General features: G+C 43.2%; 1 protein-coding gene across 3 annotated transcripts in view; it reads left to right on the forward strand.

Annotated features, from left to right (window-relative positions):
- Positions 1-15,022, forward strand: part of EXO1 (exonuclease 1) — a 34,947-nt gene extending 19,925 nt beyond the window's left edge. For 2 of the 3 annotated variants that reach the window (XM_059677479.1, XM_059677480.1), the window contains exons 10-14: positions 177-423; positions 1,015-1,909; positions 5,495-5,596; positions 8,875-9,068; positions 14,296-15,022. In XM_059677479.1, the coding sequence (XP_059533462.1) occupies positions 177-423; positions 1,015-1,909; positions 5,495-5,596; positions 8,875-9,068; positions 14,296-14,437 (1,580 nt within the window). In that variant the 3' untranslated portion in view covers positions 14,438-15,022. The remainder of the gene's footprint in view (positions 1-176; positions 424-1,014; positions 1,910-5,494; positions 5,597-8,874; positions 9,069-14,295) is intronic. The other variant, XM_059677482.1, reaches the window with a different exon arrangement.
- Positions 15,023-16,774: the final 1,752 nt, after the last annotated feature.

Genomic DNA, 16,774 nt, shown 5'->3' on the forward strand with positions numbered 1-16,774 from the left:
ACAGCCAAGAAAAAAAAAATTTAAGTTATCCTTGGATTTTCTTTTCTGGTGCATAGTTTAAAAAAAAAAAAAAGACTTTATCCTTAGGACAAAGGGACATGGACTGTGAAGCTACAGCCAAATCTTTAACTGCATGTGGACAAACATTTATTCATGGTCACTTTGTTTTTATTCAGAGGAGATGTCAGAAGATGATCTGCTGAGTCAGTATTCTCTTTCATTTACAAAGAAGACCAAAAAAGATGGCTGTGAAGGTAGTATATCCTTGAACTCTTCCAAAATGCTGATGCCTGACCTGGTGGATGGAACTACTATTAAAAAAACCTTAAGCACACCACCTACGACAAGAAATAAGTTTGCAGCATTTTTGCAGAGAAAAAATCAAGAAAGTGGTGCCGTTGTGGTTCCTGGGACCAGAAGCAGGTAGGGTTCCATCTCTAGGATGCTGTTTGTCTGTTGTGTTATCTACTGCGTTGCCATGTGCTTTAATGGTCTCAGGTCAACGTCGAGTCTAGTTGGAGGTGTGCGACCTGATTTGATCCAATGACAGATTTTATTGCCTGAGTTCAGTCCTGAATGCACAGCTTTCCCCTTGAACTTCTGCTACTTTTTGTATTAGAAAAACTCTGTTTTGGGGGGCAGTCCCTACTTCTTTGTTTCTACTTTCTTAGTTTCTTTAAAAACTAACTACATTTTGCAAAGTATTATTAGAAGTATATTTAAATACTGATGAATATAAGAGCTCTAATATTAATTAAGAACTTGATACAATAGTAGGTGTGGGCTACAAAAGTGAGAGACGTAGATTTTATTCTTGAGAAGCTTGTAGTATAGTTGGAAAAATAGGTCCATAAACAAAATCTTTTCATCCCATGTGGTAAGTGCTGTGATAGAAGCGTGCATAAAATTATTTATGAGATTTCATTTTAAAAAGAAACGGCCATATTCTGAATCTTAACACCTTGCGAGGAAACTAAAATACTTATGCATCCTTTCCGTTGTTTTTTCTATTAGGTTTTTTTGCAATTCTCTGGATTCTATGGACTGTGTATCAAAGAAAGCAAGCCCCCAACATCTAGATGAAACTGCTGACACAGATAAAAAGACCAATCTCAATGAATCAGATTGTCTAGATGATAAGAAAGTGGTTGATCTCAATGAATCAGACTGTTTAGAGGGCAAGGAGCTGGTTGATCTCAACGAATCAGATTGTCTAGAGAGCAAGATGCTGGGTGAACTAAATCAATCAGATTGTCTGGAGAGCAAGATGCTGGGTGAACTAAATCAATCAGATTGTCTGGAGGGCAAGGTGCTGGGTGAACTAAATCAATCAGATTGTCTGGAGAGCAAGATGCTGGGTGAACTAAATCAATCAGATTGTCTGGAGGGCAAGGTGCTGGGTGAACTAAATCAATCAGATTGTCTGGAGAGCAAAAAGCTGGTTGATCTCAATGAATCAGATTGTCTGGAGGGCAAGAAGCTGGTTGAGAGGAACGTCGCACACACTCCGAGTGATCAGACTCCAGATGGTGTAACTGTGATTGCTGATGAAGAGTCTCCGTCTTTTAAGACCGTCGGATTCACAAAGACCATTTCACCACCCACTCTGGGGACACTAAGAAGCTGTTTTAGCTGGTCTGGAAGCCTTGGCGATTTTTCAAGAACTCCGAGCCCCTCTCCGAGCACAGCATTGCACCAGTTCCGGAGAAGGGGGGGCTCGCCCAGCTCTCTGCCTGGGAGTACGGTGTCCGATGCGCCTCAGGTCAAGGGCGATGCGTCGGGTGATGAAGCGCTTCCTGTACATGAACTGAGTTGGTCCTCGCAGTCTCTGGAGAGCGCGGAATTGTCCCCACGCAGCTCAAGTGCCTCAACACTTCCTCAGCCTTCCAGGAAGGACTGCAGTCCAGAGGTAAGTCGCACGAAACCTGTTTTCAAATCTATATGTAAAACAAAGTGGGGTGATTAGCCTATAATTGAGAAAAGTCTGCCTACATTATGGGAATAATTGACTGTCTTAATTTTCACTCTAGGTATTACTGTGTGGTAGACAGTTTACATTTCATTCAACTGAAGAACTTCTCCATGTCTTTGCTATTTTAAACTCGTATCCATTTAATCTAACTACATTTTTTAATCACTGTGTGTTCCATTGATAGGTGCCTCAAGTTGTGGAGTAGTTAAGACCTAAGCAGAATAAGCTATGAAATGAAAAGTTGTTATATAAATTTAATATTTATGCCGAAACCGGTTTGGCTCAGTGGATAGAGCGTCGGCCTGCGGACTGAAGGGTCCCAGGTTCGGTTCCGGTCAAGGGCTTGTGTACCTGGGTTGCGGGCACATCCCCAGTGGGAGATGTGTAGGAGGCAGCTGATCAATGTTTCTCGCTCATCGATGTTTTTAACTATCTCTCTCCCTTCCTCTCTGTCAAAAATCAATAAAATATATATTTTTTTAATTTAATATTTATTCCTTAATATACTCTTAAATTCAGAGAACATTTAAGGAGTTGGCCCTATTAATGTAATGGTGTTCACCTTAAGTTCTAGTACTTCAAAAATACCTTTCAGCCATAACCGGTTTGGCTCAGTGGATAGAGCGTTGGCCTGCGGACTGAAAGGTCCCAGGTTCGATTCTGGTCAAGGGCATGTACCTTGGTTGCAGGCACATCCCCAGTGGGGAGTGTGCAGGAGGCAGCTGATCAATATTTCTCTCTCATCAATGTTTCTAACTCTCTATCCCTCTCCCTTCCTCTCTGTAAAAAATCGATAAAATATATTTTTTAAAAAATACCTTTCATTTACTCTTATTCTTGCTAAACTTCTCCTTTATAAAAAAAGTGATTTTGTTATTTTGTTTTAAATTAATAAAAGCATCCTAGCCATTTTTTAATTTATAAAATACCTTTTAATTTGACGTTAATAAAATCAAAACCCTAAATAAGTGTGTCCATAAGACCCAGTGGCATATTTTAAAATGACATGATGACATATAGCTTTTTTCAAATGAGTTATGTCATCATACTTCAAAATCTCAATTTGAGATACCTTAGATAGCATATCTCAATATAAGACACTTCGTTTTTTATCTACCTACTTTACTTACCACGTTGTGAGAACAGTTATAGCCTCCGTGGTATGTGACAGAATTTCGATGTGTGATGATCCTGATTTTGGACATCTAACCAATCAGTATAGCTTAGATTTAGCAAAAGGGAAAATTTTATTTAAGTTCCTAAAGGAAACGTTGTATTGGACTCAGTTAAAGAAAAGAACTAAGTTAAGATGTGGAGACGAGTTGTTTTGACTTGGAGAAGCTGAAACCAGTTAATACATTCGGGTCCCCAGTCTGTTCCGTGTGGTGTAAGTTGGAGAGAGCGCCGCCCTAACGCCGGGCTGCCGTTATGGCTTTTCCTCCTTTTCCCTTTGCCGTTGGTTCCCCCAGACTGGTCTGGACGACTGTTTCCTTTAACTTGTGCCTCCATTGCAGTGTCATCTCTCATTTTTCAGTGCACACTGCATTTTTCCTTGGCACCATGGGTACAACTACACTTGCTAGCTCTTGAATGTCTTTCATCTGTTGCCGGCTCCTGTTGCTTAGAGGTTGAGTGTTCCCTGTCAGGACACATGTCAGGACGTGGGCTCAGCCCCCAGTAGGGGGCGCGCAGGAGGCAGCCGATCCATGATTCTCTCTCATCATTGATGTTTCTATCTCCCTCTCCCTTCCTCTCTGAAATCAATACAAATATATATTTTTAAAACACCATCTATTGGTGAGGATTCCTTTAAGTCTGCTGAGCTCCTCTGGGAGATTTTTTGCCCTTTCCCAGTGGGTGTCTGTGTAACTGACTTTGTAAGCTCGTAGCCATGGTTTACTAAGAAGCCTTGTTCCAGCTCACAGCCTGTGGGCCAGTCCTACCCACAGAACTCCCGCGCTCGGTCTTCTGCGCTAACCATTTGTTGTACTAATTCATTACGGAAACGTGAACCCTCCTCCCTCCGCAAAAAGACCAGCTGAACTAGAAGTGGTTCTTTAAGTCATCTTTTGCTTCGGATGTAAATTCCTGTTAGGATAAATGAATGGTTAACTATTAGGGTAAATGAATTGTTAGTGAGAACTGTGTAATCAGTGTTTGATTCAGAAACTTTCAGAGCCACAGTGCATGGGGGCCTCATTCGAATATGGGAGGGAGACTCCATGTGGCTCACCGGGTCTGCGTGTGTGAGTCCAGTGGCCCCGTCTGAGGTGAAGTAATCTTGGGATCCTTCTCGTGATCTGTAAGAAACTGATAGCCCAGGGTCGCACTCCTGTTAGCTCTGAGAGGAGAATATTAGAGTTTCTATAAGTGGGTTAAAGAGCTAGAAACATCGATGAGAGAGAAACATCGATCAGCTGCCTCCTGCACACCTCCCACTGGGGATGTGCCCGCAACCCAGGTACATGCCCTTGACCGGAATCGAACCTGGAACCCTTCAGTCCGCAGGCCGACACTCCATCCACTGAGCCAAATTGGTTAGGGCTACAGTCCATATTAATGCAGTATTTTTCACTTTGTTTAAGTATATAATAATACTATGTAGATCCCAAGATAAATATCAAAAACACACAAAAAAACCTCATGAAAAATGCAGAAATGTGAAGCCTTCTAAATTTCCCCCCATTGTCCTTTTTTTTTTTTGAATATATTTTATTGATTTTTTACAGAGAGGAAGGGAGAGAGATAGAGAGTTAGAAACATCGATGAGAGAGAAACATCAATCAGCTGTCTCCAGCACATCTCCTACTGGGGATGTGCCCGCAACCCAGGTACATGCCCTTGACCGGAATCGAACTTGGGACCTTTCAGTCTGCAGGCCGACGCTCTATCCACTGAGCCAAACCGGTTTTGGCCATTGTCCTTTTTATTTGGCGTCAGTGGGGACCAGATTTGTCTGTAGAAAAGTCTCAGCTGAAGGGTTGGGAGCAGCAGGCAGGCCTTCGCGTCATCGCTAACGCTAACTGCATTCGATGTGGCACGACCCTACTTCCTGAAAGCAGACAGATGCCTTTTCTCTTTCACGTTGAACACGTTACACCATTAAAAGGTGTAGAACGATCCTGGTTCGGCGTTTGTGGCTAGGAATTTAGGACACGGAGAGCCAGGCTTGTGTAGGAGGAGGCTTGTGTCACCTGAACTTGAGGTTTGGGCCGGCTTCTGAGCCGATGCAGAAACGCCTTCCGTTTCAGATGTGTTTCCTCCAGCTCACGCACCTTGCTCATTCCTTCCCTGCATCTGAAGTGACACTGGCTAACCTCATTCTTTCAGCATTAGGCCCATTTATCTTTACTCTATCCCTAGTTTCTTATACTTGCTTTTCGGGGGGGGGAGGGGGGGGCATTTTATTTATACTGATTTTCTCATTTCGTTTTATGTTTTGTTGAATTTTGGTTAGTCGTCATATATAAATCCCATAGTAAAAATCTAATTTCATTTTATTTTTTGATCTGGGGGATCTAGGAATCTGATTGCAATTTTAAGTCACTTGCTAATCAAGGTAATCAGAAACCCAAGCTACGTGTATCTCACTTTTCAAAAAAAGACACGCTTCTAAGAAACAAGGTAAAACGTTTATTTATTTGTTTATTTCATGTCAGAAGCAGCGCATGATTGTTACCAGAACGTGAGAAACATTTCATGTCAAGATTAAAAATTGAAATGCCTATATTTTTATTTACACAAAAATGTCTACTTTCAAACAGACCTTCTAGCATCATGTTTGTGCTTGACCAGTGGTTCTCAACCTTCTGGCCCTTTAAACACAGTTCCTCATGTTGTGACCCAACCATAACATTATTTTCGTTGCTACTTCATCACTGTCATGTTGCTGCTGTTATGAATCGTCATGTAAATATCTGATACGCAGGATGGTCTTAGGCGACCCCTGTGAAAGGGTCGTTCGACCGCCAAAGGGGTCGCGGCCCACAGGTTGAGAACCGCTGTGCTTGACTGTAGGTGTTTCAGTTGTGAAACCTGTGTTTCCTTGTGATATAAAGTATAAAGGTCTTTGTTCCATGTGCTTATTTAGCATTTATTTGTAATGACTACATAGTCATGTTCCTTTTCACAACGCAGATATGTTCTGAGAAGTGCGTCATTTTTATGAAAGTATAGTGAGACATAGAATCAGATATTTAAGGGACTGAATTGCCCTGCCATTTCTGGAAAGCAATTTGAAGGAGTTCAAATTATTTAACCCGGTAAGTGCATTCTAGAACTTGAACCTAAGGAAATGGAGTTTTACAAGAACATTTACTTGTGAATTGGTCACAGTGGTGATAACTGGAGATAAAAGGCGAGTTATTAAATACAGTTTTGGTTTTAGGTCTTAGCTGGTAGGAATAAAGGTGAGTTTGTTTTCCATGTTTTTCTGTAGTGAACATATTTTTAAAGCATAAAAACTTTTAAGTATTTCAAAAGTCTTCATATCCATCTGAAAGGTTTCCATCTCATACTCTAAAATATAATCCCAAATATATTAAAACATTAATGTAGCCCTAACCGGTTTGGCTCAGTGGATAGAGCACTGGCCTGCGGACTCAAGGGTCCCAGGTTCGATTCCTGTCAAGGGCATGTACCTTGGTTGCAGGCACATCCCCAGTAGGGAGTGTGCAGGAGGCGGCTGATCAATGTGTCTCTCTCATTGATGTTTCTAACTCTCTAACCCTCTCCCTTCCTCTCTGTAAAAAAACAAACAAAACAAAACAGAAAAACATTAATGTAAAGTAGCAAATATAAGACTTAACATTGTTGAATAAGAGACTTTTCAATCATACCCTGCCTTAGAAAGATGTCCATTTTATTTTGAATGAAAAGGAAAAACCATGTTATTAACATGATGTTTTTGTTTGCTTTATAATACTTAAAAATATTCATGCGCATGTGTATGTTTATATGATTATAGTAAAAAGTCTGGAAATAAATACCAAAATTATTTGCAGTAACTGATAGGACTAGAAATGTAGACAGTACTTTCCCCAAAGGAGTTAGGTCCAGACATTAAACCATCAACTTTTGCTGTTCTTGTGGTCAGAGATTCGCTTTGTCAGGGTTTTAACGGTCACTCCTGGTTCAGTGAAAACTCCAGTGAACCCTCCCTCTCAGTCCCGTTTTCATCATCTTATCGCTAAGCAGAGCTTCTCTGCATAAAATTCTATTATTTTTCTCATTTAGTTTCAAATCTTCGAGTTGTCCTTTTTTTTTTTTTTTTAAATATATTTTATTGATATTTTACAGAGAGGAAGGGAGAGGGATAGATAGAGAGTTAGAAACATCGATGAGAGAGAAACATCGATCAGCTGCCTCCTGCACATCTCCTACTGGGGATATGCCCTCAACCCAGGTACATGCCCTTGACCGGAATCGAACCTGGGACCTTTCAGTCCGCAGGCCGACGCTCTATCCACTGAGCCAAACCGGTTTCGGCGAGTTGTCCTTTTCTTTGTAACTGCCAGCTCAATCCGTCGTCAGCAGGGGATGAAGTGAAACCGCCAAACTTTGTCCTGTCCGAGTTGGGATGTTTCTTTGTCCTGTGTCTTGCTCTCTCCGTCGTCCCTCAGCCGGGATTTCCCCTTTCACCTGTGAGTCCTGTCTTTCTTTATACACCGTCTGCCGGCTTCATCGGTTCTCTCCACCGCACTTGTTTCATACGTCTCACTGTTGCTGTCCTGAAAAACACCCACACGCCAATGGCCCCGTATTTCATCCAATAAAAACCAACCCTTTGGTGTAAATAGCCTCTCAATAGAGATCTGTTTAAGTAAATGATGGCACATTTACACAGAGGAACAGGCAACCTATTGAAGACAAAGGTAAGTTTTATGTGTGAAGTGGAAAAATCTCCAAGATACATTATTAAGTAAAATCAAGATATATTAAGTGAGAAAAACAAAGTACGCAATAGTGTGTATTATGCTGCCGTGTGTGTGTGTGTGTGTGTGTGTGTGTGTGTGTGTGTGTGTATGTACACGTACGTACGTACAGTAGTAGTTCCCTTATCCATGATTTTGCTTTCTGCTGTTTTGGCTACTCATGGTCAACTATGGTCTGAAAATATTAAATGGGAAATTACAGAAATGAACAATTCATAACCCTACCCACCCATTAGCTGGTGAGTAGCCATCTCTGCTCTCAGACCAACTGTCCTGTTATCTCAGTGATTGTGTGCAAGTCACCCCCATTTTACTGAATGTCCCCAAAGCGCGACAGTAGTGATGCTACCACCACAATTCAGATATGCTGAGAGAGAAGCTGTAAAGTGAAGAGGTGAATGTTCTCAGCTTAATAAGAAAAAACTTGTGTGCTGAGGCTGCTCAGATCTATGACAACAACGAATGTTCTGTTGTGAAACGGCGAAGAAGGAAAAGGGACTTGTGCTAGTTTTGCTGTCGCCCCTCACACTGCAAGTTACAGCTGCAGGCTGTGTCCGGGCTTAGTGTAGACGGGAAAGGTGTTAAACTTCATCGTAGGTGTGTGTGTATAGGACAGAGCATAGAATTTACAGTGAGGTACTGTCCACAGCTGCAGGCATCCACTGGGGTCTTGAAACAGATCCCCACAAATAAGGGGGGAGCGCTGTAAATGGAATTCAGGCAGCGATTGCCTAGAGGCAATGAAGGACTAAGGCAGAGAGAGGGGCTCACTTAATTCTTGAATTTAGTGCTAGGTGCTATGTGTATTAACTGCTAAAATTATAATTTTTGTAGTACATATTTATAAATAGCACATTTTTACATGCTGCCTATGTTATGTTTCTGTTCCGGAGTATAAAGGACAGTTTGAAATTAACTAAAGGTAGCTGCTTTAACAAAGGAGTATTAAAACAGGCGTTTATTCTTCAGGTTCCTGGGCTGTATAGGTCTGGTTCTCTGGACAGTCTCTCTACAACCAAGATCAAAGCGCTAGTGCCTGCGAGAGCCAGTGGGCTGAGCAAGAGGCCAGCGAGAGTCCAGAAGAGGAAACACCACAACGCCGAGAACAAGCCGGGGCTGCAGACGAAGATCAACGAGCTCTGGAAAAACTTTGGATTTAAAAAGTGAGTTGTCTTGTTACTTTAAAATAGGATACATTTTTCCCCTGCAATTTCAGTCCTTCTCCCAAGTCTTTCTGTTCCCATGTGAATCAACTTCTTTTTCTCTTACCTATTTCCTTTAGCTGGCTCTCTACAACTATATTTAATTGCAATATCTGTGCCTTCTTCTAGTGAAAAGATGGCAAACTGAAAAACCTCAGTTCTCAGTCGGCTCTGGGGGTCTCTCTTGTTAAGCAAATCACATTACTTTTCCTGGCCTGGGTGTCCCCGCTTTCTTCCCTTAGGACTGTAATGAGAACAAGGTTAAGACATGGGGTTTGGGAAGATAATGGTGCTTCTGGGTTTAATGCACTTTGTTTCCTTAAATTATCACATCTAAAATGGGAGGAGCCCTAGCCGGTGTGGCTCAGTGGCTAGAGCGTCAGCCTGTGGACTGAAGGGTCCCGGGTTCAATTCTGGTCCAGGGCAGGTACCTTGGTTGCAGGCTCCTCCCCAGCCGGACCCTGGTCAGAGTGCATGCAGGAGGCAACCAGTTGATGCGTCTCTCCCTCTCTCCTTTTTTTTTTTTTTTTTAATATATTTTATTGGCTTTTTACAGAGGAAGGGGAAAAGCTAGAAACATTGATGAGAGAGAAAGATCCATCAGCTGCCTCCTGCATGCCCCCGACTGGGGATGCGACCAACCAAGGTACATGCCCTTGACCGGAATCAAACCTGGAACCCTTCAGTCCGCAGGCCGACGCTCTATCCACTGAGCCAAATCGGTTTGGCTCTCCTACTCTCTTAAAAAAATAAATAATTTTTAAATGAGGAATTACTGCCCTGGCCGGTTTTGCTCAGTGGATAGAGCATTGGCCTGTGGACCAAAGGGTCCCGGGTTCAATTCCAGTCAAGGGCACATGCCCGGGTTGTGGGCTCAGTTCCAAATAGGGGACATGCAGGAGGTATTATCTCAATGATTCTCTCTCATCATTGATGTTTCTCTCTCTCTCTCTCTCCTTCTCCCTTTCTCTCTGAAAGCAATAAAAACATATATACATTAAAATAAAAAATGAGCCCTGGCCAGTTTGGCTCAGTGGCTGGGGCGTCGGCCTGTGGACTGGGGAGTCCTGGGTTTGGTTCTGGTCAAGGACATGTGCCTTGGTTGCGGACACATCCCCAGTGGGGAGTGTGCAGGAGGCAGCTGATGGATGTTTCTCTCTTGTGGATGTTTCTGGCTCTCTGTCCCTCTCTCTTCCTCTCTGTGGAGGGTCGATAAAATATATTTGAAAAAAAAAATGAGGCCGAAACCGGTTTGGCTCAGTGGATGGAGCGTCGGCCTGCGGACTGAAGGGTCCCAGGTTCGATTCTGGTTGGGGGCATGTACCGGGGTTGCGGGCACATCCCCAGTAGGGGGTGTGCAGGAGGCAGCTGATCGATGTTTCTCTCTCATCGATGTTTCTGGCTCTCTATCCCTCTCCTTTCTTCTCTGTAAAAAATCAATGAAATATAAAAAAAAAAAATGAGGAATTACTGAGTTTATAAGATGAATTGGCCAGATTTCTAATGTATGTGGCAAACATGGTTTTAAATGAGTTGACTCTGTATATCTACAATACTTATTAGATTACAAGATTAACTACAGAGTAACATTGATTTACAATTCACTTTTTTCTTTTTAAATCTTTATTATTGAGAGTATTACAGATGTCCCCTTTTTCCCAATTTCCACCCGGTTCCTGCCCCACCCCAGGCCTTCGCAACCCTACTGTCCTGTTCATAGGTAAGATCCTTGGTTATCTCTTCCACACCCACCCCCCTTCCCTCCGAGATTCATCCGTCCATTCCATGTTCTGTGCCTCTGATTATATTTTATTCACCAGTTTATTTTGTTCGATTTATTGTTCATTTTGATTTTTAGATTAGATTGTTGATAGATAAAATATATGAACAATATATTTTCTTCCTTCTCTTTCTCCCCCCCCCCCCCCCCGCCATTTTGGCTGCTTCCCTGTGTTTGTTTATGTATTAGGTAGAGCTGCTCGGTCTCCTAGAATTGGTAGAGGTCCTATGGCTCAGCCCCCCAGTCACCTGAGCTGGGGGGCACTCTAGGTGCGCCCCATCTTGTAGGTGAGCCTTGATGGCTGTTGCTGTCACTGGGAGGAGCTGACCCCCAGGCCAGGCTGTGGGGAGAGCTGCTGTGCAGGAGGCACCCCTGTGCAGCAGGGCTTGCTAGTGGGGCTGTGGTGCTCACTGAGTCTGCTTCTCGGGTGTGTCGCGTGTGGGTGTGTAGAGTTGTAATCTACTGTGGTCAAGGCTGTCCACTGGGTGCACTGGCTCCAGGGCCACTGCCTGGGGCCACGCAGCAGGAACTACAGAGAGATCTGCTATTGGTATTGGGCTTAGAGATGCCCAGGCCAGCTGTGGAACAAGGCGGGCAGGTGCTAGTGCTGGGTCTTGGGCCTTTTGTTGATCGCTGTGACACCAGCTGCTGCCTGTTTGGGAGATTTGTTTGGGAGATTTTAGTGAAGTCTGAAGCCGGAGCCAGGACAGGCCATTCATTTGGAAAAGCGGCTGGAAACAGCGTGGGTGAGGCTAAAATTGGGTGGGTGGGGCCTCAGGGAATCCCCAAGGCAGAGCAAACAGTGTGCTGACTGAGACTCAGATGTGGCTGCCAGTCAGCCCTGTGACAGGGGAGGTCCCGGCACAGGAACAGTGGCCACTGTGAGCACCCCTGTCTGGGAGAAAGCCGCCCCGAGTTCCTGCCACGATGCCAGACAACCCAGTTCCTCCCCATGGGCCTGGTTCCCCAGCGCTGGAGCTTGGAAGAAGAGGACCCTGTAAGTGTGTAATGAGCCCTTTGCTGGAATCCCAGTGTTCCCCTTAGTCTCCTTGTCCCTGAGCCACAGCCCCCTGCTTTTTACAGCCTGTAGTTGCGTGGACTTCTCTTCCCAGCCCTGGAACCCTAGGCTGGGACCCCTTGCGCCCCACTGGCAGCCTCCTTAGGACATCTCCCTCCCAATTAAAAAACACAACGGCACACGGGGCTGTCGGACCAGCCAGTTCTGCCCCGCCTACCGGTCTCGGTGCTGTCTTCATTTCTCCGGTTGTAGGACTTCTGTTCAGCCAGCTTTCGGGCAGTTCTGCATGATGGTTGCTCTGTATTTTAGTTGTCATGTTGCTGTGGTTACCGGAGGCTGCGAGTACGGGCGTTTACCTACGTAGCCATCTTGGTTCGCGCTTCATTTATTTTCTTGTTCTTAAAGCAAATGTGCTAAAAATCAATGAAAAACAAAGAAAGATTACCTGGGTGCGATAGGATTAAACCTTACCTAATAGAGATGTTGTCACAACCAGATGAAATGGTGCAACTGGGAACACTCCGTAAATACGTGCTGGGCAGTGTTTCATTATTTCACATTGTGTAACGTCTAGGATTAAACCATATGGCATGAGTTCTCAAACACCTGTCTTCAGAAACCCTTTATACTTTTAAAAGTTGAGGGCCCCAAGTTACTTTGAGTTACATCTGTCAACATTTAACCATTTAGAAATTAAAATAGACACTTAAAAGATAGTTTTAAACTTACTAAGTACTTAAAACCAATAGCATAGTTGTTTTACAAATGCTAAATTTACGTTTGCAAATCTTTATTGCCTAGTTTAATAAATTAGCTGGGTTCTTGTATCTGTCCTGTGTTCCATCTGTTGTATGTTGTTTTGGTTGAAGTATATGGAGAAAACCTGGCCCCACCATATTTGCAGTTTGAACATTTGTATTCTGATAGCCTTTTTACTTCGCTGTAAATCTTTTTGACATTCCATAAGAAGTCAACAAGCAGTAGGTGTTTAGTTATTGTGACGCCGAGCCGGAAACCCTGACAGTGAACTTCCCGCGCCTGGTATCAGGCATTCCACTGGCCCCTGATGCTCTGAGAGCATCTTGCGCTTGTGCATGACAGCGCGAATTGATCATGTGTAAGATGATGTGCCTGGAGGTGGAAAATACCAAAAAATGGGGGTGGAGGGGTAAGAGTAGGGCTAAAACATTTGTTCATGCCTCACTTACATTGGTTCTTAGCAAAACTTGAGGTGCCAAGTAGAAAAAAACTCGTTTCTCTATTGGAATCATTCTGCCTTAGCACGTGTGTATGCGGGCATTGAAGCAGGTTTTATTGGATGTACCCACACCTGCGGGCATTGAAGCAGATGTTATTGGAGGTCCTCGGAGAACTTGGATGTGCATACGATGAACTGAGGCATATTCCACACAAAAGGGTCTTGTCCACTTTATAGGCCGTCACTTTATCCAGGGAGAGCATTCTCTAGGAATCACTGCCCTTTAACACTAGAAAGACTGAAATTTAGTAAATACCTATATTGCCCAAAAGCAGTCAAAATGACTGCACTGTGATAGAATAATATCGGAGCACTCTTCACTTATGTTCCTTAGCTTTTCCAATAACTCACCTCTATTTGACATTTCTTTCATGAATTTAGGGCGCAAAAGAAATAAAATAAACAACTTATTAGAACAAGTATCACTGCATAAAGATTTGAATAACAAGTACTAGTTTAGCTTATTGAGCAACTGCAACTTATCAAGTATCAACAATTTATCATGTACTTGTATGTTATCATGTGACGGTAATGGAAAAAAAATGAAAACTGTTATTTCAATACAGAGTCGAACTGGTCATATAAGAAATTTACTCAATTCAATAATAAGAGTCATTTGATTATTTAAAATCCCCCCCCCCCCCCAAGCAGTCAAAATGACTGCTTTTGGGCAATATAGGTATAACACATATATATATACTGGAAATGAAGGAGGGGGAGGTAACTACAATTATTAATAAACGCATTTATATGTTGTACAAAAAGTCACAAAATTCTAAGACATTGTGTCCTTATATACATAATTGTTTTTCTAATTGAAATTAAAAAGCAGTCAAAATGACTTCCTTGGGCAATCTAGTGTTAAAGACACCAAATTCGCCCTGGCCGGCTTGGCTCAGTGGATAAAGCGTCAGCCTGCGGACTGAAGGGTCCCAGGTTCGATTCCAGCCAAGGGCACATTGCCTGGGTTGCGGGCTCGATCTCCAGTAGGGGGCGTGCAGCCGATCAATGAATCTCTCATCATTGATGTTTCTATCTCTCTCTCTCTCCTCCCTTCCTCTCTGAAACCAATAAAGAAATATATTTAAAAAATAAAGACACCAAATTCATGGCATTCTGTTCTGTTTTGCAGAGATTCTGAAAAGCTTCCTTCCTGTAAGAAGCCAGATCCCCTGTCTCCAGTCAAGGATAATATTCAACTCACTCCAGAAACGGACGAGGACATCTTCCACAAGCCGGAAAGTGCGCGTGTGCAGAGAGCCATATTCCAGTGACGGGCAGCTGGGGCCGCCCCGAGCCTTTCTGCCCGTGAAGTCCTCTTGGCAGGGAGGCGGGTACCAGTCTGAGATTTGTTCTTAGAGTTACGCCACGTTTTTTTAATAGACTACATTTTGTATATGAACTATGTGATTGTTTCCTTTGTTCAGCTTTTTATATTTTCATAAGAAGCTAACTAGGGAAATTATTTTTAACAGTTTTGGAAGTTTTACTGTTATTTAGGCAAGTTTGCTAGAAATTTATAAAAATTTACTCTAAAGATTTCTGTTACATTGTCAAGCATAAGACTGGCAAATGGAAAACCACATTTCTGTAAATTATCTTACCCTAGAGGAAATCACTGAATTCTTCCAAGCTTTACAATTTTCCACGTGCCTCTGTCTTTCGGGGTTGAATAGAAAATAAAGTTGCTGGGAGGGGAGGGGCAGTTGGAGGCATGAAGGTCGTTGCACAGCGGGACAGGCCTTTACTACCCCTGAAGGGTTTGGTTGGGATTCACATTTGACAGTGGAAGGAACTACTACTTACATCATTAATATTCTTAAGCTTCAAAATAGCCTGTTTTTAAATATGTCTTTTTTTTTTTTTTTAAATATATTTTATTGATTTTTTACAGAGAGAAAGGGAGAGAGATAGAGAGAAACATCGATGAGAGAGAAACATCGACCAGCTGCCTCCTGCACACCTCCTACTGGGGATATGCCCGGAAACCAAGGTACATGCCCTTGACCGGAATCGAACCTGGGACCTTTCAGTCCGCAGGCCGACGCTCTATCCACTGAGCCAAACCGGTTTGGGCTGTCTTTTTAAAAATATATATATATTTATTGATTCCAGAGAGGAAGGGAGAGAGAGAGAGAAACATCAATGATGAAAGAGAATCATTGCTCTGCTGCCCCCTGCACACCCCCCACTGGGGATTGAGCCCACAATTGGGGCATGTGCCCTTGACCAGAATTGAACCTGGACTCTTCAGTCCACAGGCCGATGCTCTATCCACTGAGCCAAACCAGCTTGGGCTAAATATGTCTTTTTTGAAGTACAGGCTAGAAATTCCTTAACATATATTTAAAATTAGTGTCCTAGGTGTGATGTAAGACACTAAAATTGCAAAGTCTATAACAGCAGTCGCCAACTGGTGGTCCATGGACCACTGGTGGTCCGTGAGGTCCAAAAGGTTGGCGACCGCTGGTGCATAATATACACACTCTACAGAGAGATAGACACCTGGAAAGAACCAGCTGTGCAAGTGAAGGTCTGGCATGACGTAAAGAAATTTTTAAAATATGTTTTTATTGACTTTAGAGAGGAAGGGAGAAAGAGAAGGATAGAGAGAAACATTGATCGACTGCCTCCTGCACGCCCCACACTGGAGATGGACCCTGCAACCCAGGCATGTGCCCTGACCGGGAATCAAACTGTGATCGATGCTCAACCACTGAACCATACCAGCTGGGCTAAAGAAATTATAGAATTACCTAAGCTATAGAAGATAAAGGATAGGGACCCAGAATATTTTAATTTTTAAATGAGACTTTATAATAGAGGACTATTGGCTAAAAGAGGTCAGAATGAACATAACATTGTAAGAAACAGCATAAAAAATTTTTAAATAACCAATCTGAAAAGAAAAAGAACAGAAGCAAATCTGAATTTTCTATGAATGTTTCCTGCTACAGAACGATTCAGAATGTGAACCAGCCCTAGCTGGGTTGGCTCAGTGGATAGAGCATTGGCCTGGGGACTGAAGGGTCCCAGGTTCGATTCTAGTCAAGGGCACATGCCCAGGTTGTGGGCTCGATCCCCAGTAGGGGGCATGCAGGAGGCAGCCAATCAATGATTCTCATCATTGATGTTTCTATCTCTCCCTCTCCCTCCTTCTCTGGAATCAATAAAAATATATTTTTTAAAAAAATGTGAATCAAACACTGTCTACAGATGTTTATCTTCTCACCCATTTAAAATACCACTTGAAGGACAAAAGGAATAAAACATACTATAGACTCACAAAGGTTAACAGAAGAGACAGGCAAGGAAACACATGAGTGGCAAGTAGTTTAACATCTCCTGGGGCAGGAGCCAACAGGGGTAAAAGTTCAGATGAGCTCACAAGTGGGGATACCACGCAGGTCCCTTTAAAGTGGGGGCTCGAAATGAGGCTGAAACGGGGCTGACTCGAAGCATTTAAAGTTGGGGCGGGAGAAGAGGAAATGGCAACAGCACAGCCGTTCCTCCATCTTCAAATCCCCACACCAGAAGCAGATCAAACCGATGAGCATGACGACAAATCTAGGTAACGGGTCTCACTGAGTCCCAAACCGCCACCAGGACAC

This window comes from Myotis daubentonii, chromosome 20, assembly GCF_963259705.1.
Source record: "Myotis daubentonii chromosome 20, mMyoDau2.1, whole genome shotgun sequence".
In the NCBI taxonomy this organism is placed as follows: Eukaryota; Metazoa; Chordata; class Mammalia; order Chiroptera; family Vespertilionidae; genus Myotis; species Myotis daubentonii.